Source organism: Gavia stellata, chromosome 15, assembly GCF_030936135.1.
Source record: "Gavia stellata isolate bGavSte3 chromosome 15, bGavSte3.hap2, whole genome shotgun sequence".
NCBI lineage: Eukaryota > Metazoa > Chordata > Aves > Gaviiformes > Gaviidae > Gavia > Gavia stellata.
In genome coordinates this window covers 9,947,654-9,973,990 of record NC_082608.1, presented here as the reverse complement: position 1 = coordinate 9,973,990, position 26,337 = coordinate 9,947,654, and the positions used below count along the sequence as shown (strand labels likewise).

Sequence of the window (26,337 nt, the reverse complement as noted above, 5' to 3'; positions counted from 1 at the left end):
GACCGCGGAGGCGCGGGCGCACGGCGCGGAAAGGGCGGCCGCAGCCCCAGGCCGGCCCCGCCGGCTCCCCCCGCCCCGCAGCCGGGCACCCCGGGAGGCGGCAGGGGCGCCCGCCGTCCCACGCACCGCCGCGCCGGCCGCCCCGGACCTCCCCGGGCGAGAGCGGCGAGCGGGTCGGTGGGTGCCCGCCCGGCGGCGGTGCTGGCGGGGCGCAGGGGCAGGGCGGGAGCGCGGCGCGGGCGGGCTCCGCTGGGCGCCTCCTGCCTCACGGCGCGGCCGCTCCCGTCCCTGCGCACAGCGCGGCCCGCGCCGAGCGGGACATTTAAACGCGCGGCGCGGGGCCGCCTCCCCGCCCGCACACGTGGCCCCGCGCGCAGCGCCGGGGGCCGGCGGCGCCCGGCCGGGGCGGGGTCTGCGGGGGGCGCGGCGGGGCGCCGCCGGCCGCCGGCGGGCCCTGGGGGAGCGGCGCAGGACGCCGCGGGGCGCGGGGTGCCGCGCCGGGGCCGGCGGGGCGGGGCGGGGCCGGGGGCGGGGCCGGCGGCGCCGACGCGGAAGCGCCGGCGGCAGCAGCGCGCGGGGCCGCCGCAGGTGGACGCAGCCGGGCCGGCGGCGGCGGGGTGAGCTGAGGTGAGGTGAGGGGAGGGGAGAGGAGCGGAGCCGAGCCCGGGAGAGGGAGCTGAGGGGCCGGGCGCCCCGCCCGCGAGCAGGAACGGTGAAGGGGCCCGGCCTGTCCGCGGTGGGAGGCGGGCCGCCGCCATGGCCGGCCGGGGCCTGCCCGCCCCGCTGACCGGACCTGATCGCCTCCCTCCCCTCCTCTCTCCCGCAGGGCATGCGGCTGCCCGCGCTTTTCGGGCGGCTGAAGGCGGCGGTCGTCGGGGTGGTGCACGTGGGAGCGCTGCCAGGTAAGCGGCGGCCGGGCGGCTCGCTGGCGCTGCGCCCGCCGAGCACGGCCAGCCGGCGGGACCGGGCCCTGCCGTCGCCCTCAGCCGTTGGCCTGGCCGCGGGCCCTGGAAGCCTGTCCCTTCAACCGCCGCTGCGGGCCCCTCATGAAGTGCCACAGCTTGGGGCATCCCCCCTTTCTAGAGGTAGAAGAGGCAGGAGACACTTCCCTGGAGGGAGGTGAACAGAGAAAACGGCTTTGGTTTCGGTGAGCTCTCCACAGCTGTGCTTTAAGAGGCAATGGTTATGAAATTACGCAAATGGGCATTGGGACAGGATAGATGTTGGACAGAGCTCCCACAGGGCCTGAGGGGCAGCAGGCAGGGTTTGTTCCACCCTGACCTCATCCACCTCTCCAGGGGCTCAGGGTAAGCAGAGCTGGTTACAGCTGCCGACCTTCCTCTTGACAGGCTGGTGCCCAGAGCTCACCGTGCTCCACGCTTTCCCAGAAGCAGCCTCCAGGCACTATGGCCAGCTTTAAAATCAGACCTTCTAGCAGAGTTGTCAGAGGGCTCTTCACAGTCCCCATCTCAGACTCTCAGTGCCTGGCTTTAGGAGGCCAAGTAGCAGAAAAGACTTTGGAGTTGATCTTAAGGTAAATTCACTGAACTCCAACAAAATCCCTGTGTGTTCATTTTTGCCATGAAGCATTTGTACTGAAGATCAGATAAACTCTAATCTGCAAGGTTAATTGTAAGATAGCTTTAACTAATTTTAAATTGACACTGGTGTTTAGCATAGGTATTCTGCAGACCTAGAGGTCAGTCTTGCCATAGGTTGTATTGAGTGGAGCGTCACTAATGCAGGATAAGCTTTATTATGTACAGCAATAACAAGCTAAGAGCAGACCTGGTACAATAAGAGATTATAGCAGATACTCCTCAAGTTTGTGAGTTAGATTTAGGAGCCAAATGGTTACAGGTCTGTCAAGTTCAGCTAAGGAAAGAGATGCCACTGAGGTATGTCACAAGGAGATACAGCAGCCTTTTAGTGAGTTTACTCTGTTTCTCCCTATTCCAGTATGCCAATCCCTATAGTTGTCCTACCTGAAAGGTGTTACTATACGTGGTTTTGGTTTGTGCATGCCCTGGGGTAAGCAGCATTATTCTTCCAGGGACACCAAGAAGTTCTCTTCCGTTGACCCAGATCATTGATCAAGCTTGTCAAGAGGCAGAAGCTTACAAGGATGCTGGAGTTGTAAGTTTTCGTTTCCTTCTTCCTATGGCAGCATTTACACAAAGCTGCTTCTGCATAGCCAATATTTAAAATTGAGTCTATAATTCATCAAAAGCATCTTAAACCACATGGTTTAGGAACATGTTTAACTCCACATCTTTTATTTCAACATAGTAAGTAGGCTTTCTAGATTACAAAACCTAAAATACCACATGCACCCAAAACAATTGAAAAAGCTTAGATTCAAATTGTGCAATTCAAGTTGCTTAGGTTGGATTACTATCAATTTCTAAGAATCAAGTCAATTTAAGGGGAAAAAAAAAGGAAAGTTGACTGCAACACAGGTGGTTGGTGGCATTCTAGGTATCTGGCTGTAGAATGCTTCATCAACCAGTCTGACAAGCCACTGTATTTTTAACTCTGTACAACACTGATTTCATGAAGTCATGGAGGAATGCCACATGCACAGTCGAGGTACCATATACCTCACTCACTTATAGGGCACACATTTGTGTTTGTACCAAAACAGACTATTCAGGGACTAAAAAAGCTGAGGCCCTTTTCTGCCCTCTTTAACCGTTCTATCCTAGCCCCTGGCAGCAAGCGTGCCTGCTTTGCACATCTAGAAGAAAAGGCCCAAAAGGCCAGTCACAGCCAGAGGCAAGAAGAGACAGGTACTACTGACTGAATTGCCATTGGACCTAAAGCAGTGTAGTAATGTTCATAGGTCGGTGGATTTTAACAGGGTGTATGTCTTTTTGAAAGGTCAGATATGTTTTAAACATTTCATTGTACCTTGTCTTCAGGTGTTGATGTGCTTTTTCTTTGACCTGCCTACAGTATTATATATATTTTCTGGCATGGTAAGGTGGTGTCCTAATGTCCAAGGTTTGAAAATGTCTTAAATGAACAAGTAGTCACTGCTCTGAGCTGCTGTTTTCTGCAAAACTTTAATAATAAGCCAGCTGGAACCTTTTTAATGACATAAATTAGAATGATACTTTACAGACTGAAAAAATTGAGTCTAAGAGCTCAGTCTAAATTATAGAAGACCAAGGTCAAAATGCAAGACAAGTCACCTGAAGTAGGTTATGGGCAGAGCACTAGTAAGGCTAAATTAGGAGAGTCCTGAGAACAGAATTGTTGCAAGGATAAACAGCAGTGCTAAAGAATGAAGTTTACATAGGCAGGCCTGTGAACCAGACGGGCATGTGCAAGATGTCCATCCACTTAGAATAATCTCTAACTGTAAGTTGTACAGAATAAGTAAGTTTTCTTCCTTTTCATGCCTGTTGAAAGAACAGGTGTGCAATAGCTCTGTATTCTGTACTGTGACTTTATATTTTGTCGTTACAGTATCAACATGAGGTATAACGTGATTTGATCTACATTAGAAGAGTGGCAAGTACTAGTCTCTGTCTTCCTGTGTTAGAGGAAGTGGTTACACAAGTGATCTGTAACTCTTAAAGCCATTGCCCCACATTCCAGTACTTGTTTACCCATTTTCCTTACATACTAATTACACATTGAAACCTTTAGCAGCAGGGAGAAAACACCAAGTACACCTGAAGGTGAGGGAGGGTACAGAAGCAGTTACTTTCACTGCTGACATGCACAAAGCTGGAACAGTTTCAAGACAAGCTTTAAAATCAGTACTAACACAAAATTTTAATTTGTGTTTTGTACTTTATTGTCTCTTCAGCAGTTGTAATAAATTCTGCTATTCCAGTTCTAACTGGTTTACCTTTTCTCCTACTGCACTGCAGTCTCTGAACTTGAATATATTTTTAAACCTACCTCTCAGGTAGACAAGTGAGATGAATGCAGTCATGTCTCTACACATTTGGACAAATTCAGGGCTTAAAGGGATGCTTAGTCTATTTCCTGTAGAAGTCACAAGAATGTCAGTATACATTCCACACCAATCTTCATTTTAAAGGTCTGTACACAATAGTGTTACAGCAATATGACAAACAAATCCTTTATTAATGCCATAAAGGTCAGAGATAATCAGGAGAGCTTCCATGAATATCAGTAGGGTTGCCTAGCACTTTTTGCTATTCACTTGTTTAGTTTTTCCTGGTACTTTAAGAGAAATGCAAGTTTTCATGGTAGATACTTCAGGAGCTTCGTGGCCTTTGGACAGAGATCACCACTCTTCCAAACTAACTGTCTTGCTTCTGTAATGGAAATATATTTGACTTTCCCCCTCAGTACTCTGAGCTAACTGTTAAGCTATCTGTTTTTCTTGTGGAAGAAGAGCTAGAAACTTAAAGGTTTCTTCCACAGATGTTTCTACTGACAGTATTTCCAAATACAGCCTACAGTAGCCTTTAAGAAGGTACACAACCGTCTTGATGCTACTAGACTACTAGATGTTATTGTCTCAAGTTGCTTGAATTGGTGTTAACATTTAAAAATAAAGTATATGGCCTTGCTCACTCAATATGCATTGCACTTGGAAGTAAATCCTAGTATATTCAGAAAAAGGTGAGTTGTCTGACACATTAACAGGTTAACAAAATAAATATGAAAGATTTGTGATATTAGAGCACAGTAACGAAAACAAGTGAGCGCTCAGTTAGGAAGCCATCTGTGCTCAAAATGTATATGCTTTGTACTTGTGTGTTGCTAAACAATGAAATTCCCTAGACAAGATTTTATAAGCAGCAAGCTATGAGGCATTGTGATCCCTCCAATTTGTATCTGCTTTTGTTTAAGAATAATGCAAAATATATATTCAAGTTAACTTTTATTCATTCCATTCAGCCTGGGTGAAGCTTACTTTGTAGTCAGAAAATAGAGCACAAGTTCCCTCTGATTTCATTGATTTAAATCACTTTACTACTAGTTGCTATTATCTAGCTGTAGCTACTTGAGTAGCTGACATTAAAGGCAGTTACAGCTACATAAGTAAAACTATTTCCTTAAAAAAAAATCTTAAAAGTATAAAGTTACATTAAGTTACAAATATTATGGTGCTTCTTACCACACAAAATTTTAGGTTTGCTTCTTTTACCAATACTGTCTCTGGAGATACATTCATTGCAATTCTGATCCTCCTGACCCTTCTTTCTTGTCTGTACCTGAAAGGGTAGTTGCTAGTACATGTTTTACATTGATGCTTTTAAAAAAAAAGTTTCAACCCTATTACTCTTGTAGCTACAATGATAGTTGAAATTCAAATTACTTAGAGTTTAATAACAGTTGAAACAGAATAAACTAGTATTTCTTCATAGAAACATGTAGGTAGTTATCACTTGAATTACAAGAGGTTAACATTTCAAATCTTAGCTATATTACAGTAGAACAAAATAGCAGACAAACCTCCCCACAACTACCTCCTATGGTATATATGCAGATATTTACTTACCTATATTAAGGCAGTAATCTCTTGCTCTAGAGGTACAGTTTTTAAAGGAATTGCTAGGAACCTGTGCTTAGACACAGCAGATAAATACTCTACAAGGCACCTAATTTCCTTTATAAGGGGCACATGACTGTGGTGGTGGGAAAAGCTGTAATTGTCTTGGTGTACACCTGAGCCTGTATAATAAGGGGTACGGTGTAAAAACCCTCTTTCTTTCTGTAGAAAGGAGTAGTTGTTTTAAACTTGTAAAGGTTTGTATTAGTATGTGTGTGTAGGTAAAGCCTTTCTGCTAGGGGAAACACTGAGATTAAAGTTGTCCTAGGTAAAAGTTATGTTAGGTAGTTGCTGAGTTAAAGCTTGTATGATTGTTATACCTGTTGTGGTTTACAGTGTTGTGACTGTTTTTGAGACTTTTCTGCTGTGATATGTGTGCATGCAGCTGAAGTGTTTTAAGAGGTCATTTTTATAAGTAGAATAAAGCTAAGGAAATTATTTTTCTATATAATCAGAGAGCTATTTAAATGACCTATGTTCCAGTAGCTAACTGTGATACAAGAGGCACTTTGTACATATGTAGCACTTCAGAAGTCATTCAAAGTAAAAAGGAAATATATTGTTTGAGAATTACTTATAATAAGGCTATTATATATAAGCAACACTTAAATCATATTAATATTCAATGGAAAAGAAACACAAAAGGTATTTGCTAGAGTTTTATCTCATACTATGCAAATAAATTCTGCTTTGGAGGGTGTAATACAGTAGCTGTTCCCACAGACTTCTAAACTATAAACTTAAGTTCCAAGAACTTTAATTTAGCATAACTGTTTTCTTTCCACCATTTTAATTAGCTGTCTGATAGTAGTGAAGTCTGTTTTATATACATATCAATTCAGTAAACACAGAAATCTGTGGTGTTATATTTTTATATAAAATATGAAAGAAAGCATTGAGTTAATGCATCTGTAATTCAGCTCTCTGTATTGCAGAACATATGTTGTTCTTTTTTAATTAAACAAAACATAATATGCAAAAGAACATAGTCTATTGGATGGTACCAAAAGAATAACACATTATTAAAGTAATACCAAAAATATTCACTGTTACTGTGGATCTTGAAGCCATAGGAAGAGACAACTGCTGAAAAGTGACTATAGTAAGTGTAAGGCAGAAAAGAGAAATGTTGGAATCCTCCCATATGCCTGCATTTTGAACTAGAATTCAATCAGATACTTTTTATGCACAATAGTATGGCTGGGGTTTTTAATTAATTTTTAAATGAATTAATTCATTAATTTATCTAATGGAATAATTTGCTTTATGCAAATCCTGAGCTGTCGAAGTAGTAGCAACTCATGGAAAGCTCATTTTCACTGTGGAACTCTTGTGGAATTCTACCATCCCATTCTCCTGCCTTTTCAGCTACTAGCGTGGCTCTTCAGGAGCTGAGTATCTGAAGCCCCATTCCCAGATGCCTTTCTTTCTGTGTGTCCTATTGAGGTTGATTCTTGATGGCCTGAAAGTCTGGGGCTTCTGGTTTGCAGATTCTAGCTCCTTGCCCTTATGATAAGCTTGGAGTTTACTAGATATCCAGGTTTTGGTGAAGTCTGCCAAGTAGAGCATTCTTGAGCCAAGGACCAGGGGCTTCCAGGTTTTGTGGCCTCAGGGAATTACCTGGTTTTGAGGGTTCGTTGCATTTTTTTGAATTTGTTTTGTTTTGTTAAAATATTACAGTTCTGCGTTAATCCTTTTGCCACACACTACTACTGACCAACTTCGCATTCTTGCTTAGACTGACCTAATATATTTATGTGTACAGAGGGCAAAAGGCTAGCAGGATTTCTCTTTCTGTTGGTACCGCAAAGGATTCAGTAGTTGTGCCTGAGGTGCAAGACCATTTGGTCAGTTCAGGTTTGTTGGAACAGTCCTGACCTCATTCCAGAGAAACCGACTAAAAGTTTGTCTTTCTTTTTTCATTTCTGAAAATGCTGTGGTTTTTCTGAGGACTGGTTATCTTTGTTGTATAGCTACCTCCCATCACAGGTAGAGAAGTGTAGATGCTAAATTATACATTGAATTGAACATAAAAACAAAATCAAGGACAGATGTTTTGGTTATTTCCTTTGCCTAGTTGAGGTTTTCTTGGACTTGAATTCTGTAATTAAATATGCTTATGAATGGCACCAAATAGTGCGTAGGTCTAATGTTGGGTGCTCATAATATTAGATCACTTTTCCCATTAATAGGTTGTGTCCTTTTGTTTTTAAGGTAGCATGTATTTTGTATATTTAAATACTCAGCTGTAAGTCATTTGGTGAAGGCAGCTGTACCCTGGTGCACTGAACATATGTGGGTTGTGTGCTTGGACTGACAATGTTGTTCCACCAGGTTATTTCCATTCTCAGTTTTCCCCATCTTCCATGTTAGGTGTTCGGTTACGATGTCTGTGGCTTAGCCTGTAATTCAGCCATTAAATGCTGACTGCATTTTATATACTGTCTTATCTTTTACTGCCAAAAGGGTTTCTACACTACAACAAAGATTAAAGAAGCGTTACATGCGAAAGTTTTTAAAAAAGGAAACCTTTTTTCCCCTTCCTGATTGTCTATGTTATTATTAACCAAACTTCTTTGTTTAATCTCTAGTTATATATTTTTTTCCCCAAATGTTCTTCTGGTTCAGTTACAATATCTTTGAAATGTAGAGCTCTCATTTTAAAGGATTAAGATGTGTGATAAAACTCCAGAGAGAGCGGAATTTATTTTCTATATATACAATTAAATTGTCTATTAAACTTTTTGTATTTTTAGATTGAAGCAGATGAGAAATTTCTAGCTTCTTTTAACATTCTCAGTGCAGATGCAAAACACCAGGCTTGAAATATGTTTCAATGCTGTACTTTTATTCTTGTTATTAGTCCTTGATAAAATTATGTATGATTTGCAGTTGTTGAAAACTTTCTGGTATATACTATACAATGATTGTAAAAATACAAGTTACCAATAATATATTAAGATTTTCAATAAATCGCATAAATTATATCAGCAGATTATTTTATCATCACTCCATTGTTTGCTAGGAGTATGTCCGTGTGGAGTGAGAGGTATAGTACATAATAAATAGCAATATCTTCCTTCAAGTAATTCTCAATCTGGAATGGGAGAAATATCAATAGTTAATACTATGGTATTAGGCATACTGCAAACAGGCACAATAGTAAAACAAAAAATTCCTTTATTTATCCAAAATAACACTTATTTTCTGACATTAATTGAATTGAAAATTGCCTTGATTATCTCTAAATCCTCTGTTATCCAAACATACTCAATACCCTATATTCCACTTGGATAATTGAAGTTTGACTTTACACTATTTTTAATGAGGTATAAGATTTAACTCATTCGCCTATGGTTCACATTTTAGGATGGATCAAAGGAAACCAAATTGATGAATGTATAATTAAAATCACATTTATTTCTCTTCATGATTTCCCTGCAAATACCATGCTGTTGATGAAAGCACTTTCATAACTGGTTGTATGCATCAACACAATTTACTGTAGATAATCTTTCCTTTGAAGGGAAACCTTTAAACTCCTGTGTCTTCTAATACAAAATAGTGTGATGGTAAACTAGCCATGTTTTCTAAGTTATTTTTTCCAGTTTAATCATACTTCTTTACAATAATCTTCACAGGATGGCTTGATAGTAGAAAACATGCATGATCTTCCTTACACGGTGTGTCCTGGGCCTGAAGTAACTGCAGCAATGACAGTCATTAGTGCTGCAGTAAGACAAACCTGCCCCCATCTCGCGCTGGGTGTCCAGATCCTGTGTGCTGCGAATCAACAGGCAATAGCGGTTGCTCTTGCTGCAGGTAATAGAAATGACTCATCAGTTATTACTGTTGTTTGCTATGGCATTTACTCTCTGCAAATTGTGCATTGTACTAACATAGATACCATGAAAAATGAGACATGAAAAGCTCACTGTACCCTGAAAAAGCAGAAATTAGATTTTGAGAAAGATGCTTGCTTGATTATAATAGATGATACTTATACACTGCTTCAGTAGAAGGCAGCTAAAAATCCCAAGGCCGCTACCGCAGCTTTCCAGGTGAAACCTGTCTAAATATAATGATTAGTTTAAACCTACTCATGTCTAAAAGCCACCTTTGGTGTAACTCTATTTACTTCAGTTAAATTATATTTGAGGATCAATTTAACCCACTGTGGTTAAGCATCTTGTTTCAGCATCTAATTATATGTTGTTGCTACTACTGTTATCCATTAAAACTAAGTTTTCATTGCCTTTTTTAATGAATGGATGGGATGAAGCTTTTTACATAATAACAAAAAATTGAGTGTGCAGCTAGCCAAACTACTTAAAATTAAATTGCATTTGGTGAAATTAAATATAAATTAATCTATCTTTATTGCATGAATCCTAGACTTGCTAACCTTTCTGCTCCTACTGCTTGCTGAAGCAATTTTAGTTTTTCATATGTAACGTTCCACGATTTAAAGATGGAGGCTGGTTTAATATGGAAGGCTTGTACTTCCTAAATGCTTCATAAATTGAGGGGCTTCATAAATTGAGGGTTAATGCCTGGTTTTGCCTAAATTGCATATGAGATTACAGTAAGGTTGCACATTTTTGAATGTACAAATTTTATAAACAGGCAGAATTTTGTAAGAATGCAAAACGAAAAGATGCTGGTGTTAATTGAAAACCATACTTCAGGTGAAATAATGTAGGCTAACTTATCTGCAGTGGCAGTTTTAATTATGTTGAATATGTTCTAAAAGTCTTAAATTCCTTTTTTCTTGGGGGAATTCTTACTAGTAAATGTGTTTTGAACTCAGATTTGTTTTGCTTTAAAATCAGAAGCTGACACTTGCAAGGTATCTAGTTACTTGACAAACTGACACAACCTAATTTTTTATTGCTGCAGTAGAACCTATATGAAAACCTAAAATAAAAATGCTGATAGAATCCAGTTTTAGTTTTTAGGGATTGTATGCATATAGGATACTTGAGGTACATAGGCATTTGCAAAAATACATACACATCTTATTTTTAAAAGCAATAGTCAAACTCTTAGTGAGTTATGCATCCTTTTAGGAGCAAAATTGATCACTAAATAAGGGATATAGTGTGGGAACAATTTCTCTTACTTCTCAGCAATTATTAATGAGGGAGAGAATTCCTGGAGGGCTTGGGTTTTGCTCAGCTCTACTACTGTTCTGCACTATTTGCTCTGTAACTGGGGAACACCAGCTAGGAAAGGCCTGTGTTTAATACATTTCATTGCACTTCTCTAAAAATGATTGTCTCAAGTTCACTGAACAGGAAAGTAAAAATAAAAGAAAATCACTTTAAGCAAAGCCATAGTAAAGTGAGTGCTACTTTGCAGGTAGCAAAACTTTGAGTAGTTTTTCAGTAGCAAATTAGTAGTGACTTTAATGTCAATACCATTTTAATAGGTGGCTATTAATAAAGCAAGCCCTGTATGATTTCGCTACAAAAAATACTTGCTGAAGGTCTTTTAGCTAAAAAGCATATGTAGCATCTCCTGCTACTATGCAGTTATTTGATTTTCCCTGTGGAAACTCCTATCTTTGGTAGAAATAACTGCACAGGGAAATCGTAAGTGGTCTCTAGGTGAAGGTAATGATTTTACTTTGTAAAGGGGGAAAAAAAGTCAGCAGGTTTACAATGTGACTAGAAGGAACTCAACATCAGCAACACATGGTTATGCTAATAAACATGTTGTGAGTAGCCAAATAGTAACAAATGAAATTACTGAATTTTTCTAGTATATTGACAAGGTATTAGATAAATCTGAAAATAGCAGTAATAAATCAGGGGATGAGGCACCTGAGAAGGTAGAGAATTTTTTATTTATTTATTTTGGTTCTTTAGGAAACATTATTTATCCAATTAGGCACCTAAAGGAAGGAATGCCAGCAAAAATGTGTTTGTGCTGGGTGCTTCAGCAAAGGTATGGGGCAGTGGTAGGAAATTAGTGGGGGATCTTGAAAAAGAGAACCACTGTGTCTCCACTCTTCTGACAGAAACAAGAGGTTCTTCATGTTATTAAAAAACAACTATTGAGCCCAAACAGTTGTTGCCAACATCCTCCCAGCTCCAAAAGGTTATTGCAGACTGTTACACCAGTGCTGAATGCTCTTGGTTCAGAGCACTGAGAGGTCCACCACAGGGGGTTGAAGGACGCAGTAGCCCAAGGGCATCCACCCAGCAGGCCATGGCATCCTTCTGCCATGGGCTACACTGCAGGGCCTGTGTTCCCCCTCTGTCTGCCCCACAAACCAGCCTCACTGTGTCTGATCTTACGCTTTCACTTTTGACTTCAAGAGATTATGTTGAAAGCTGCCAGATTTCCCTCTGTTTCTAAGGGCAGATGTGGCAATGTTAGCCCACTCAAAAATTAGTGTCATTATACACACAAATAGTGGGGGAGATTCATGTCACACCTTTCTTGAATATTCAAGTCCTCTGCTGCTCAATTTTTATACTCTTCTAATGTAGGCATTTTAATTTAAAATACAGTAATGTCTCTAAGGAACCACAGACCGCAAAACATAGAGACAATAACAGAATAGTACGGTTTTGTATTCATATTTTTGACTGGAAGCCATCTTAATCTCAAATACTTATTCTCAGAAAACAACCCTTTTTAATAGTTCATTTTAATGTCATCCTCCAAAGACTGTATTATCTTCCTTCTTTCCTAAAATGCTCTTCATGGAGAAGCAAATCAGAATTTGTTTGCTAGGGTTACCTTTCAATTGGTTCATTATTAACAGGTGTACCATGTGTTTTTAGAGGTGTATAATTTCCTGTTTGTAATTTCTGATTTAATTAACTACATCTGCTTGAGGTTGAAACAGAATGATGTATACAAGCAGGTTCTATGAGCATTTTTAGGGGAGATAAAAATACAAGTGCTCCCTTATTTATTTTTGTTTAGCAAATATTACTGGTTATCATTTCTCAGTGCTCAGGAATGTCCACAATATGTTCACTAAGTCTGGGTCAGATTTAGGCATAGTGTTTGGTTATCCTTACTTATTTATCAGGTGTCTTGTTTCCTGAAGTTAACCACGGTGTTGATTTAATGTACTCATGTTGTTTGTTGTTGATCTACTTCCAAATTACATGGCATTTCTTTTACTGAAAGTAAGCTAATTATGAAGCAGTATTCATATTCGAGGGGACTGTTGTGTCTAAAGGAATTGCCCAAAAGTCCTCAGCTGCTATTTGTGTTTTTCCTTGCGTTAGTGAGATGTTCTGCTTGGCTCTAATATATCAGTGTAGGTCTTTGCAGAGGAGATGGAGAGCCTTTATAATACAGGGGGCATATGCTGGTGATACTCCCTTTATTATTTTGCACATTCTGCATGCTCTCCTTTACCAACATATAGCAGTGATTGAGAAGAGATAACTGGCCCATTATTAACCTAATGGAGGCAAAGTTAATGGTGAGAAGAAGGATTTCAAGAATTGCCTTTGTGGAATATCGGCCTGGCCATCTGCTGATCTTCGAGGTATTAAACAGTCCCCACAGCTGTATCTCTGTAGTGATGCACAGGAACAATTTTGACGTTCTAGGTACCCCTCCCTGCTGTATCTTGACTCCACAGGGTGGAAAACCCGAGCACATGGGCCAGAGGCAAGTTATGCTCTTGTGTTCTGGCCAGAGCTTCAGTCTTGGGTGCCTGGGAGTAAGGACTGTAGGGTCTACTGTAGAGTGCAGCTTCCCTACACCTGGGTGAGCCTGCGTTACACTCATCATGAATCAGGGCTCAGTTTTTAAGTTTATCTTGTCCCATCTCATAAATTTAGAATAGAATAGTTCAGTTGGAAGGGACTTAAAATAATCATCTAGTCCAACTGCATCCCCACCTGACTGTGAAACTGCCCTTTTTTCCTTTGAGGATCGTGTTACTGAAATACCATTTCTGAATTAGTCTTCATCAGTGATAATGACACAGTTGGTAGCTGATTAAGTGAGGCTTCGTATCAGAATATATCCCAGGTACCCAGATATCTCCATGTCTCTTACAAATACAGCTTTGCTGTCTGAGACCATTCCTCTCCCTCACCTACCAGCAGAGATACCCTCCACAGGAATTCACTTGCTACAGCCTATGATACTCTTTAAGGTGGGATAGAACTGGGCAGAATTGTATACTGCTTTTCTGTTTTTCTTTTTAACTGCCACCATGTTAATGCTGGGGCAGGCAGGGAGCAGCTAAGCTGAGAAGTGCAGCAGGACTGTGCATTCCTTGGGAGCACCCACAGGTGCTGTGGAGCAAGGCAGTGAGCGCTGCGGACTCTGCTGTGAGGTCTACTGGAGACACTTCTCCCAGGCCTGCAATTCATGTTGAGCGTGGAAGGAGCTGCTGCAAGACTATGTCCTAACTAGTAAAGGGTCTTTGCAGCACAGAGACGGTGTGCCTCTAGTGTCAATAGCAGGCAAAGTCGATACTCCTCTGAGTTTTCATTTTCAGCACAAAATCAGTCTTTCATATTCTTTTTGAATTAGGAAGGTGAGAAGAGCTGGGAGCCAGGATTTACTGCACATATGAAACAAGATACCACCAGTAAAGTTACCTGCAGCATCTTGCCTTTGTGTAAAGGCAAAGATGTTTGCCTGAAGACCAAACTTCAGCAGCAACCAGGAGCTGCTGCCTTGGAGAGGCCAGATCCCATTTTTGTGAAAGCAGTAAATCCTAGCTCCCAGCTCCTTTGACTTTATAACTGAAGGAAGGAACGTACCTGAGAAAGGGCTTCTCAATGGTTGCATCCAATTCACTGTTTTGGGGTGTTAAAATGCAGTGATACGCACATTTGCAGCATTTAAGATGGATAAACTAAAAGTACTATTTTCTCCATCAACTCAGTCTTGCAATATTTTCTCACCTAGCAAAAGAAGTGTTTCAGTCTGTCATTTTTTTTTTTTCTTTTAATCATAAATTATCATGGGAAGGAAAGAAAAAAATAAAGCTTTTATCAACAGTTGATAGACCTTCACAGCTGTTTAGGTAAAGCTGTTTAAGTAGGACTAAAGTAAGTGGAGTAACACTAACTCTTGAAAAAGAGACAAGCTCTAGTTCCTTGACCAGGCTCTGCAGCAGCTGGTTACTTGATTCCATGATCTTAATATAGTCTTAAAGTTCTGTTTATTAGGTTTCATTAGAAATTTCCTGTTCTTGTTTTCCAGTGAGATTACAAAATTTTTTTCTTCCCGTTTAAGTCAGAAATGGGACTGCCTGTTAACTATTCAACGGCTATTACTTTTCAACTTGCCAAATGTGAAAGTAAGCAATAGTATCATTCTCACAATTTTATGAGCGTAAAAATGAATTCATTAGCGGAATCTGATTATGGCCTTATAAAACAGAAGGGTAATGATTTGAAGCCTGCACTATTACACTTGGTTAAAATTTGTATTTTCATAGCCCCCAAAAACCCAGACAGAGAACACAGCCTTTTTAAATTAAGTACAATCCTAATGTTCAGCAGGAAGTCTTAAATTACTAAGTTAAGGAAACACAAACCAAACACCAACAAACAACATGTAAGCGGTGACTTCAGTAAATGAAGTTACTCAATGAATGAGTTAGTCCTGAGTTAGATATTATGATTGCTGCGAAAATGTAACTTATCTCTAGACTCATCGATAGTCTCATGATTAGCGGAGAAGTAATTTTTCTTATTTAACTCTGAATTGTACTGTAAACTTGGGTCATTTAAATGGAACCTATAGCGTTTGTTCCTAGATGCAGAAATCTCAATCTAGCTGTTGCACTGTGTTTATTACCCAATGTCTGCTAGCACCTCCAACTATACTTATGGCACACTCTTGGCTTTGGATCCTGAGAATACTACATGCTTTTTACCTGATAATCTCACGGCACAGGACAGCTTGCATTTGACTTGGCATCCACCTCTGATGTTTCTTGTTAGCTGGAGTCTGTGTTGCTAAGCAATACAGGCTCTTCTCTATCAGGCATAAGCTTCTGTTCCTGCAACTTCAGGGCTTTTGGAATGAAACTGAAATTTTAAAATAAACAGGCACCAGGTCATTTGGTAAATACATTTTAAAGATTGTTTATGTTTATATTTGAAATGTACTAAGGTGAGGCCTCTGTTGCCTAAGCAGTTCTCTGGTGGGTGGGATTGCATTCTTGATGGCTGCTTTCACATGCATTGGTTTCCTTGGTATGATACCAGCTCTAATTAAACGTGCAGCTGACTCCAAAGCTGGAGCAGCAGCATAGCTTCAGAAGGGCTTGGAACAGACCTCTAAAGCAAACTGGAAGAACAGCAAAAGCTGCAAAAGATGAGTGCAGAGCTTTTACACGTATGTTAAGTGACAGGTGAAATAAACTTCAAGGCTCTGAAAGACTGAAAAGGGGAATACAATAAGCGAGTCAGAATTCAATCTTGTGCTCCACAGCTGTGGGCTTATTACACCATGGGCCAAGGCTTCAGTATTTCAACACAGAGATATTTCAAGGCTGTATGGAGGGTCCCTAAGAGCAGATGAATGACCTGTGTGAAGCCATTGCTATTCATAATCTTCCTCTTAAGTATCCATCCCACAAAACCTTCCTAGTGCAAAAGGTGAATGAATATGGTAGAAACCATGTTGCTAAGACATGGTAGAGTTGATGGAGTAAGTTCGGAGTAGAGTGGAAAATGTTTCATTCTTCCCAAACCTTATCTTTTTGTACCTTTGGCACAGCTCTAAAAGTAATTTGTTGATGTGGTGCTGGGTAGAAAACACAAGCTATGTTCAGATGAATGGTCAAACAGGTTGCATATAATGTGTCGCAGGCTGTGTTTTCTTGCCTAATTTCCTAAAAAAAGAAGGCGTAATGCTATTCCTCTGTCTGTATCCATGTCCTTGATGCTTTTTGTCCTGATGGCCAACATCAGACATATTTAACAGGGGAATAGATGTTGGGAGAGAAGTAATATGATGAAAGAGTATCTGGAAAGAGGGGAGACACCCAAGTTAATGAACCTTTTTGAAGAGAAGACACATTGTTAGGACAGAGGAGCTGTGTTTTGACCTACCTGCTCATCTGTTGGCATGTGCCCACTGGCATGTCATGGCAAGAGGCAGGGCAGGGTGTGCAGCCACCTGTTCTGAGCCATATGGGAACAAATTGATAGGGGCTGAGAAGAAGGGGAGCATGGGGATAGGGAGAAAACTGGGGGGCTGTACGGGAGAGAAGGGAGTTGAAGGCAGTAAGATGGAAGAAGTGGTCAGAGAGAATATGGGTGAAAACAAGGAGTGTAAAACTTAAATACATGGAAAAGCAAGGTTGGTTAGTCCTAGAGCATATGGAACAACTTGTGTTGGGATCAAATAAGAGGGGCAGTAAGGTGGGTTTGTTTGGCTTTAGTATTTCTGGTTTTCAGTCGTCAGTTTTAGCTAAGATACTGCTAATTATTTTTTTTTTTCAGGTCTTGATTTTATCCGGGCTGAAGGGTTTGTGTTTTCTCATGTTGCTGATGAAGGGATTATAAATGCCTGTGCAGGTAACCTGCTACGATACAGAAAACAAGTTGGAGCAGAAAACATTCAAATTTTTGCTGATATTAAAAAGAAACATAGGTAAATACAAGCAATATGTTAGGTAAATATGAATGTAATAATGATCTTACATTTTTCTCCCATTTTCTGATTTTTTTAATGCTTATTTAGTGTCAGGGAAGTTAATGATATAGGGAGAACTTTATTGTTCAAGCAAGGTCTTGCAGTGCTATTAGGGGTTATGTTTAAAAATAAATTTGCACCTGTAAGCTGCAGGTTGCTGCATCTGTGAAGTTTGCAGTTGTTTAACCTTCACGATTTATAAATGCGGACTGTAAAAGTTTTGCATCTGGTATTAGGTGAGACTTTGTATACTTGTGTATATGCCTATTACGTTTAAAGAAATTTAGTTTCTGGAAGCTAGGCATCCAAGGTTATTTTTAGTTATGCAAGCAGTTGCTATATAAAAGCATCCAAATCATAATATTTTGGCATTTTAAAAAGCTACTCTCTTTTTTCTCCTTCCTGCCAATAATACTGGTTTCTTCTACTTAAATCAGTGCTGTCTGTGTACGGATTATGTTCTATGATTATCAAACAGAAGGCACTTATGACAGATGAATCCAGTTTCTTTTCTGCTGATACTTTATCATAACTGTCACATGGTACTTTCAGCTATTTAGATGTCACTCTTTGGGTTGTTTTTTTCTCCAGAAGAACTGCTGAAGTGTTATGTATTATACATGCTAAATAACCTAATTAAAATGTTTGTGTGTAGTACGTGGGTAATCATGAGAATAACCAGGTCTGGAAGACCTTGAATACCTAATAAACAGGTAATAAATTTCAAAATAGAAAGGAAACAATGCAGCGTGGTCAAATTAAGCTTTTAAGGTCCTTTCAGAGTGGCTTCTTTCTAATGATTTCTTTATATATATATGTATGTGTGTATATATATATAAATAAATACATTGGATTAGACTTTTTTGTAAAAAACTGATTGAATCATGATTTTTTCCTTGTCTTGACAACTGATGAATTGATATTTGGATCATATATCCTGTTATTCAAAGGGTTTGCTTTTTAAGAAAGGAAAGAGGTTTTTCTTTCAGGCAGACTCATAAGCTAAGAAGGAAATGTTAAAGGACTTGTTGGTTGAGTCTTTTAATGTAGAAAAATATGCCTGCCACTGAGAGCTGCTAGCCTCCTGTTCTTTAAATGGGGAGAAACTCTTTTTGTAGTCTACTTGCTGTGTTACGGCTACCCTCCACGTGCTGGTTTTAGGGTGCCTACCACTCTTAAGCCCTGTTTCAACCTCATTGTATATATTAGATACTTAGGCCTCCCTTTCTCCAGCTGCAGAAAGGTAGTTAGCGTACTTTCTTTTGCATCCATCGCCATGAGTGGAACGCACTGCACACACGTGCTGCCTCTGAATACGGCTAGAGCATGGCTCCTCTCCAAGAGTGTTGTTCGTCCAGGCTGGTCCAGGAAAGAGGTTGGCTCCATCACCACTCATCAGTGCAACATGTTGGCCATAGCCATTGTTTTCTACTTAAATGGAAATATAGAAACAACGAAGTCAGGTGTTGAACCAGCAATGGCTGGAATTCTTTCAAAGTTTAGAAGTGTTTAAATTAAAAGCTGCTATTGCTATAGGTTTCAAAGTGCATCACCTATATATCAAAGACTGCTGTTGAAAAGCTAAGTTGCAGGTAATTGATGTTTGTAACTGCTGTGTAAGATGATTCCTATGATTGTATCATAGGTAATAACTATACTTTCTGTTAGTTGGACTTCATGAAATGAAGTGGAGGGTGTTAATTCTGTTCTAGGCAACAGAATCTGATTTATGAATGACTGCACATCCACAACTCCCACTTGAAGTCAGAGAGCTGTGTGTGCTCAACATTTCTGAAATACAGGTGCTCGACATGTAAGCAGCTGTCTCAATTGACACTTGGTAGTTCACACTTAGCAATCACTCTTTAGAGACAGGAGACCCAGAGCAATAGACCGATCAGTTATGGTTCCCTGGTGGAAAAGGTTGGGTTTTTTCCTCTTGTTCGTATTGCAATTTTACTTCCCATTTTAAAACAGGATGCCTACCCTCTCTCACAAAGCCTGCCTTCGGTTGTTCTGACAGCGGGGAAGATGAAGAAATGCAGTCTAAACATTCAACAAGATGGATAACAAATGTGTGTGCCGACAGTAACCACAGGGTACGTTCCTGCTGTTTACAGTGCTCACGCGCTGACGGCAGATGTCGGTGTGGCCGAGACAGCTTTGGCTGCCGCGCTCTTCCTGGCTGATGGGGTTGTACTGACTGGCACGGCTACCGGATTGCCCGCAGATCCTCAGGAGCTGAAAGGTGAGAGCTGTCATACGAAGGTCGGACAACAGGCAGTGAATCAGCTTCTGGATTAATGTAGAAAGAAATCTATATATATCCGCTGTTCCTTAAGGGAAAAAAATGAGTGAAGAAAAGAAACTCTCACTGCAGGGTTTGATTTGATACAGCAGAACTAGTATGATTGAGGTGCTATTCAGATTGGCTGTTGTATGTTTCTAAACAACAATTTGGTGGGACAAATATGAAAATTATTTCAAGATTTTATAACACTGAATGATGCTGAGGCTTAAATTAAAAAAATGTAAAAAATGTATGTAAAATATGTAAAAAAACCTGTTCCATTTCTAAAAAGTCTTCATATAAGAAAAAGCTACTTTATAGCCTTATTAGAAAACTAATTAACTATAAATCTTTCCATTGAAGAGTTAAGCTTTTTTATCTATCACAATGAAAATGGAAGTCCTGCAAGAAAAGAGGCATTTTGATAAGGCAACATTCCAAACAGGAGTATCAGGGAAAATAATGCTTAGAAGATTTTCAGAAAGAATAGATAGAAAGATATTACATCAAAATAATTTTTAAATGGTGTGGACTTTTTATCAAGGGAGAGTCATTTGACCTATGAGCTCTGACCTTTGCAAAAGTCTTGTATGATTCTTCATATTTTTATATTGGCATAAGTTTGGGCTGTCTTCGTGAAAATGGATTGCTCCCATGCTAGAATTAAAGTTCTGTCATGGGAACATTTGATTTTCATCACTAATTTTAATTTAGATTAATGGCTTGAATTTGAGGGTCTTACTACATAAAATAGGTTATGTATTTTTTTAGGTTTTGTTTTTGCTGGCATACTTAAACTTAGGATGTTTTGAAGTTCCAGTGCAGAGTAAATTGTATTCAACTTATGTTAGCGGATGATGGTGAAAACGATACTTGCCACAGATACCTGGACCTCCAACATCTTTTGAAATAATATTAAATCATTCAGTGTTTTACCTATATCATACATGCTTAACAGCATTTAAAATGAATGTTGAATTTGTCAAAATGGATATTTATTTCATACATATTAAACAAACTTTTTGCCAAGATATGTTATAAATTACTATGCTTAAATCATAAATGTTAAAAAGAAAATGATGGTTTGGTGTGAATATTGAACTCTTGAATTAGTTGGGTCTTTTGGTCCAGTAAACTGGAAATGATACATGGAACAGGTGACCCTGAATGCTAGGCATATTTTCAAGACTACAAAATTTCGTTAATCTAGAGCTCCATCCCTGCCTGCAATTAATGTCTCCACCACCCTTAATGCAGATTAAATAATAAAAAAAAGGATTTGATATGTCTTAGGACAAATTCCTAGGTTAAATTCTGCTTCCGTATATGCACATGCAATGTCCATTGATTTCCTGCATCAGAGAGCAAAAAAACCCTGACCTCTAGGCCTGTAGGCTTTTTATCACAGGACTCCAACCAGACAGCACCATGGCTTCTGCTTTTCTCTCATGTGAACAAACATGTCAGTCTCAGTCTTGTTCTCCTTCTGGGTCCAAAGAACAAAATGAATTGGAGTTGGCAGCTGTAATGAAGTACACACATTAATTTTGTGTTTGGATTTCTGCTATGAAAGCAAGAATATGTGGATCACGGATTTATTTTACTTAAGTCACAGGATTTTGGATGTTAGCAGGCCCTCTTATAAGAAGGATGTTGGCTTAAAACAGTTAAGAGAAGAACTTAAAAATCAATATTCCAGGGTATAAGGAAATGACAAATTAGGCATATCTATGTCAGCAGATTCTTAAAAGGAATCAGTCTACAAAGTTGGTGTTGATGTGAGTGAAATTTTGCATTTCACGAATTTATGCAGCCCTAGAAGTGCTGTATTACGATGATACACACAATTGGGCACCTTTCATCACACTGCAAAGCATCTCTTGAAAGTAGAACCAAGAGACAGATGAGATTTTTGTCATGTCTTTTTTTCAGCTTTGTTGTGCAGTAATATAGAAGTGTTTTTGCCTTTGTGTCTCTGTGTTGAATTGGCTGATTTGTGATGGAGTGTGGGAAATGAGTGTTTCCCTGTCAAGCCAGAGAACTGTGTTCAGTAGGGTTTTGTTTGTAGTTTGTGTTGCTGCCTTCTCATAGGCAACCATCAGCATTGCTCCTTGCAGCGGCTGGCAGGCTTTTCTCTGGGGCTCTCTGGGTGTACCGGGCACCAGTGGTCAATGGAATACAAGGTCTAAAAATCAGACTTCAGGTTATTAAGGAGCAGGAATTATAGCTGAGCATTCTGAATTACAATTTATTTATTTAATAAACCATATTTTAATTTAAAATGTTTAGAAGTTTGTTCCAGTTTGCTACATTGTGAAATGTTCTTTGGTTGGAGAGTGAATCTATCATGTTTTCTCTTTGGGTATAACTGCTGAAATACCTGCTTCATATCCAGGCTGTATTTTAAGTGATCAAAGCTTTCTGTAATGACTGCTTAGTTACCTGTGTGAACAAAGCAAATGGCCTCAGCTGAGTAACCAGTGGAAAATGGGGTACATCATGAAACTCAACAGCTGGCTGTGACTGTCACCTCCTTAGTTATTGTTCATAAAAGGGGCATCAAGACTAATTCACTGTCTCACCTTTTGATGGTACATTTAGGTCAAAATAAAGGCTGCTGCCTTTGCAGTACGCTTATAGAGATGAAAAGGAGATGTGAGTCTCTGATCTGTACTTTTTGTAGCCCTAGATTTTATGACAGAGGAAAAAGTCCTTTGAATTAAAAAACTAAAATGTGTTACAGTGGAACATTACTGTAAACATAGTGTTGTGTATGGTACTGCATACTGCAGTCATTACTGCATATGAAGAAGCTGTTAAAGAAGAGTAGTCGAGCAAGTTATTGGCACAGTGGTGCTTATTTCTACGCTGCTCTTCACTATTGTTTTCAAGCTAGGAGCATTTGGCCTTTATTTCACGTAACTTGTGCATACTGTAGTTCAAGTGCTTTCATTGTGCTTTGCAACCAAGCTCTATTTCATTTGATTTTATTAAAGACATGTCTGCAGATGTACTGGCACAAGAAAGAGCACAGTGCCCTCTAGTTACAGTTTTTTGAAACAGAGAAATGTGCAAGTTGTGTAAACTTTAGGATCTTGTTACTGTAACATCACAAAATTGTCTCCTTTTCTCTTTGTGTCAAAAAAAAAAACCAATCAGAAGAAGAAAGCCAAGAAAGCTGAGAGAGATTTAAAGCAAAGTTCTGTGTTTAGAGACATCTTGACAGTGACTGAACATTGCCATGCAAAAGCATATCTCACTGTTGTTGCTTTATTTTCTTTTACAAGTTAGATTTTGTATTAACGCAGCCAATAGACAATTCACCTTCTAATAATCAACTTTAGGCCTTGATGTGCTTGGAAATTACTTAAAAGTGGCATCTGTAGCATACTTAATTAGGTAACCCAGTCTTATTGCAGACCAAGCACTCTCATTGCCATTCTTCACATTGTCAGTCTGAATAAATCACCAGCACAGGAGATGTGTGTGGACTCCATGTGTCATGTATGGATCACAGCAAGAGTTGGATACCTTGCTACTTTGGAAAGCTTTGGGGTTTTTATAGTTTCACAGCAGTCTCAGGTTTCACTGTTTTTTACTCTTTGCTTAGTAGGGCTAAGCTATTGTCTTACACCCATGTGATCATGCTCTGTTTAATTATTTGGCTCTTCATTTTTTCCTGCTCATGTGAAATAATTGTAAAACAACTACCTGCTAATGTGCCTTACGTACTTGTCGTAAAAACAAATATTGACTTGGAATGCAGTTCCTCTGGGAATACAGTAAAGTACTGTTGCACAAATCTCCGGTCAGTTGTAGCACCTTAATTATGCATTGGTATCTATGTAAAGCAGATATATTTCTAAGAGCATGTAGATACTATATAAATAAAATTCTGATTTTTCTAGAATAGGATTTCAGTAATAATGCTATAAATAACTAAAAATGAATTACTTTGTTGCTGTAAGCAGGATGACTATAAGAATATAAAATATGCCTAGAAATAACTATAGTTTTAATCATATATGCATCATCCATCGGATTTGTTTAAAATTTTCAATAAGGACTATGTGGAATGGTTTTATTTTGGTGTTAAAATGTTTGTAAGAAGGAGTTATTGTTCCTAGATGGAAAAATGCTAGGGCATGTGACCTAAAAAGAGATTCGAGAGCATTTTAATTGATCCCCTTTCTTCGGTGAAGTAGGAAGGTGATAAATAATTAGTCTTCCCTGAAGCATAATTAATAAGTTAGGCTTCTGATGAAACTTCGCCTGAACAAATAGTGTTTTGAAGCGGACTTTTATATGTTGCATATATGCTTTCCCTAGTTACCTCAAGCTGTAATCATCTTTCATCAGCTTATCAACAATTAAAGCAATTTATATGTTTTCAAAGGTCAGAAATAATACCTCACAACATTTCTCTAAGGGATGAAGCATCCAGTCTGATGAGTGACTCTTAGGATGGTCAATTTGAAATGAAAGGATGAGAAGGATGCTTAGTAATTCTTGAATTGGGATTTTTATTTTTTGTTTGCCAGAGCTAGTACTGACCGAAGTTCTGCAGGAAATACTCCAATAACCTTTTATTTATCTATGGGAAACCTTTCCATGGTCAAAACAGCCATCCCTTTTTGTTTTTATTCTAAAAAACGTGAACTACGGTAACTGAGCCGTAGATCAGTTTCTGCACAGCTAGGTCTGTCAGAATGCATGTGTTTCACAGTGAACATGATCACCTGAACCATGGACTGAAATCCACCCCTGTGCATGAGGGATGAAATGGATCTGTAATATTTTGAGACCTGTTTTGATATTTTGTCTATGTCTTCTTTCGGAACATAATTAAGTTACACATACTGTATATGGAAAAAATAATCGGGTTTTTTTTTGCATTGTCATTCATAGAAAGAGAAGTAGTCTTTATTGGTACTGTCTTTTGCTTTCTGGTAAACTAACTGGAGCTATCAATGTAGTCTATATGACCACTGCTTGCTTTCCTACTTCCAAGTCCCTGAAATTTATCATGGAGAGCCCGTTCCTTTTCCATTCCCTGTGAATAAGGCCCTTCTTGTTTCTTCACTGAAGATGTTCTACTAGTTGTCAACATAGCATAAATTCAGCAAGGAGACCTGGCAGAAATACACGCCAGTCCAACTACCATTATTGTGATTTAAACTGATGACTGAAGAATTGTAATGAGCACAGCTCTGCTGAATAGTTCTGCCACTGTAATGATCTCACCAGACTTGCAAAAAAGAATCTGAGCTGATACAATGAATGGAAACAAGAATGGCATCTTATTCTTGTAGCTGTATTTTGATTACTTCGTGGAAGGATTAGGGGAGGTGATTATTCATGTCTTAAGGTGAGGGAAATCAAGAACACAGTTAAGACTCCACATGGGGCATGGAAGCCCACATGGTCACTCCAGCATCAGTAAATCCTTTGTCAAGGCAATGGACCTGCTTTGCCTGGAATCTATACTGGGTGCTACTGCAACACAGTAGTAAACGATAGCTCTTTTCCATGTATGTGTAGTACCTCAAGCACAACAGAGCCTCTAAGCGTGATGGTAACAGTCACAGTAAGTAAAAGGGTCTGTCCTGCTGTGCAAAAACTTCCTGCATCCAGCATCTCTTCTTACCAGGGATGTGGAATAAAAATGTTTTTATGATGGAATATGGTAAAATGCAGTACATTCTCTGCCAGCTAATTCAACTTAATCTTGTTCCTTGAGAATAAAGAAGGGTACAGGTATGAATCCAAGACCCAACTTTCATATCTTCCATAGCACTGAAACCATCCTCTGATATGTGGCCAGGAATATTCTTCTGCAGCATTTCATACAACAACAGAATGCAAAATAAAATGAAAGTGACATTTTTCTTAACAGCTGTTCAAAGCTAAAGGTGTTTTTTGTAGAGAAATTATTTTGTTCTATAGTGGAAGTAAGAAATACCATGATCATCAGTTTCTTAATACTCACCTTTCTTTATTGTTGAAAAGCTATGCAAATTAGAGTCTTGATAGAGTTTCAAAGATGGAACTTAACCCTAATTTTGTTTTTTCTTCTCTTCAGAGGTTAAACATGCTGTGAAGATTCCTGTGTTGATTGGGTCTGGAGTGACTCTGGAGAATGTGAGGTATTACTTGGATGCAAATGCTCTAATAATTGGTTCGTATTTCAAGAAACAAGGTTATTGGGCAAATGGTGTTGATCCTGACCGAGTAAAGAAGTTTATGGAACACATAAGTAAACTGAGAGAATGAGTTTATCAGCAAACAGTATTTTTTTTGTGTGGTGTGTATAAGTGCAGTATGATACATTGTACAGAATTAATGCACAAACGTGTGCTTGAACGGCTCATAACACTAAATGAAAACACACATCATCTCCATAACTAGCTGGGAAACATGGTGACACTTTACAATAAACTGGTGCTCTGATGTTTGTTTCTAGGCAGCACATTTCTGTGGCGCTCAAAGTCATCGCCAATGCAAAATCAGCTCTCCAAAGGGTTGTGTAATATATTCTCTCCTATAAGCAAAATACTTACGAAGTTTAAGAATTTGTAGTAAATATTCATCACAGGTGAGCTGAGTTTTGTTTTGCCTGTGAGTACAATAGGATGCCCTAAGTTTACAGCTAAGAGTATTGTAAATTGGACAAGTTAATTAGCCTTTCAGTTTCCCCATCTGTAAAATGATGATAATAGTACCTACATCACACAGGGGTTGTAAGACATAATAAATGAATGAATGTACAGCACTTTCATCTCCTCAAATGAAGGGCTCTATTAAAGTTCAAGATCATTATTTTTTCATTAGAATTGTGCATTTATTACAAAAATGTAGTAATTGT

At 39.4% G+C, this 26,337-nt stretch overlaps 1 protein-coding gene across 1 annotated transcript; it reads left to right on the top strand.

Moving 5' to 3' along the window:
* The first annotated feature begins 829 nt into the window (after window positions 1–829).
* On the top strand, window positions 830–25,850 carry LOC104252940 (hypothetical protein). Its single transcript, XM_059824770.1, has 6 exons — window positions 830–902; window positions 2,054–2,136; window positions 9,181–9,361; window positions 16,990–17,140; window positions 19,303–19,430; window positions 25,555–25,850. The coding sequence occupies exons 1-6, from the start codon at window positions 830–832 to the stop codon at window positions 25,743–25,745; spliced, it is 807 nt and encodes a 268-aa protein (XP_059680753.1). The 3' UTR covers window positions 25,746–25,850.
* Window positions 25,851–26,337: the final 487 nt, after the last annotated feature.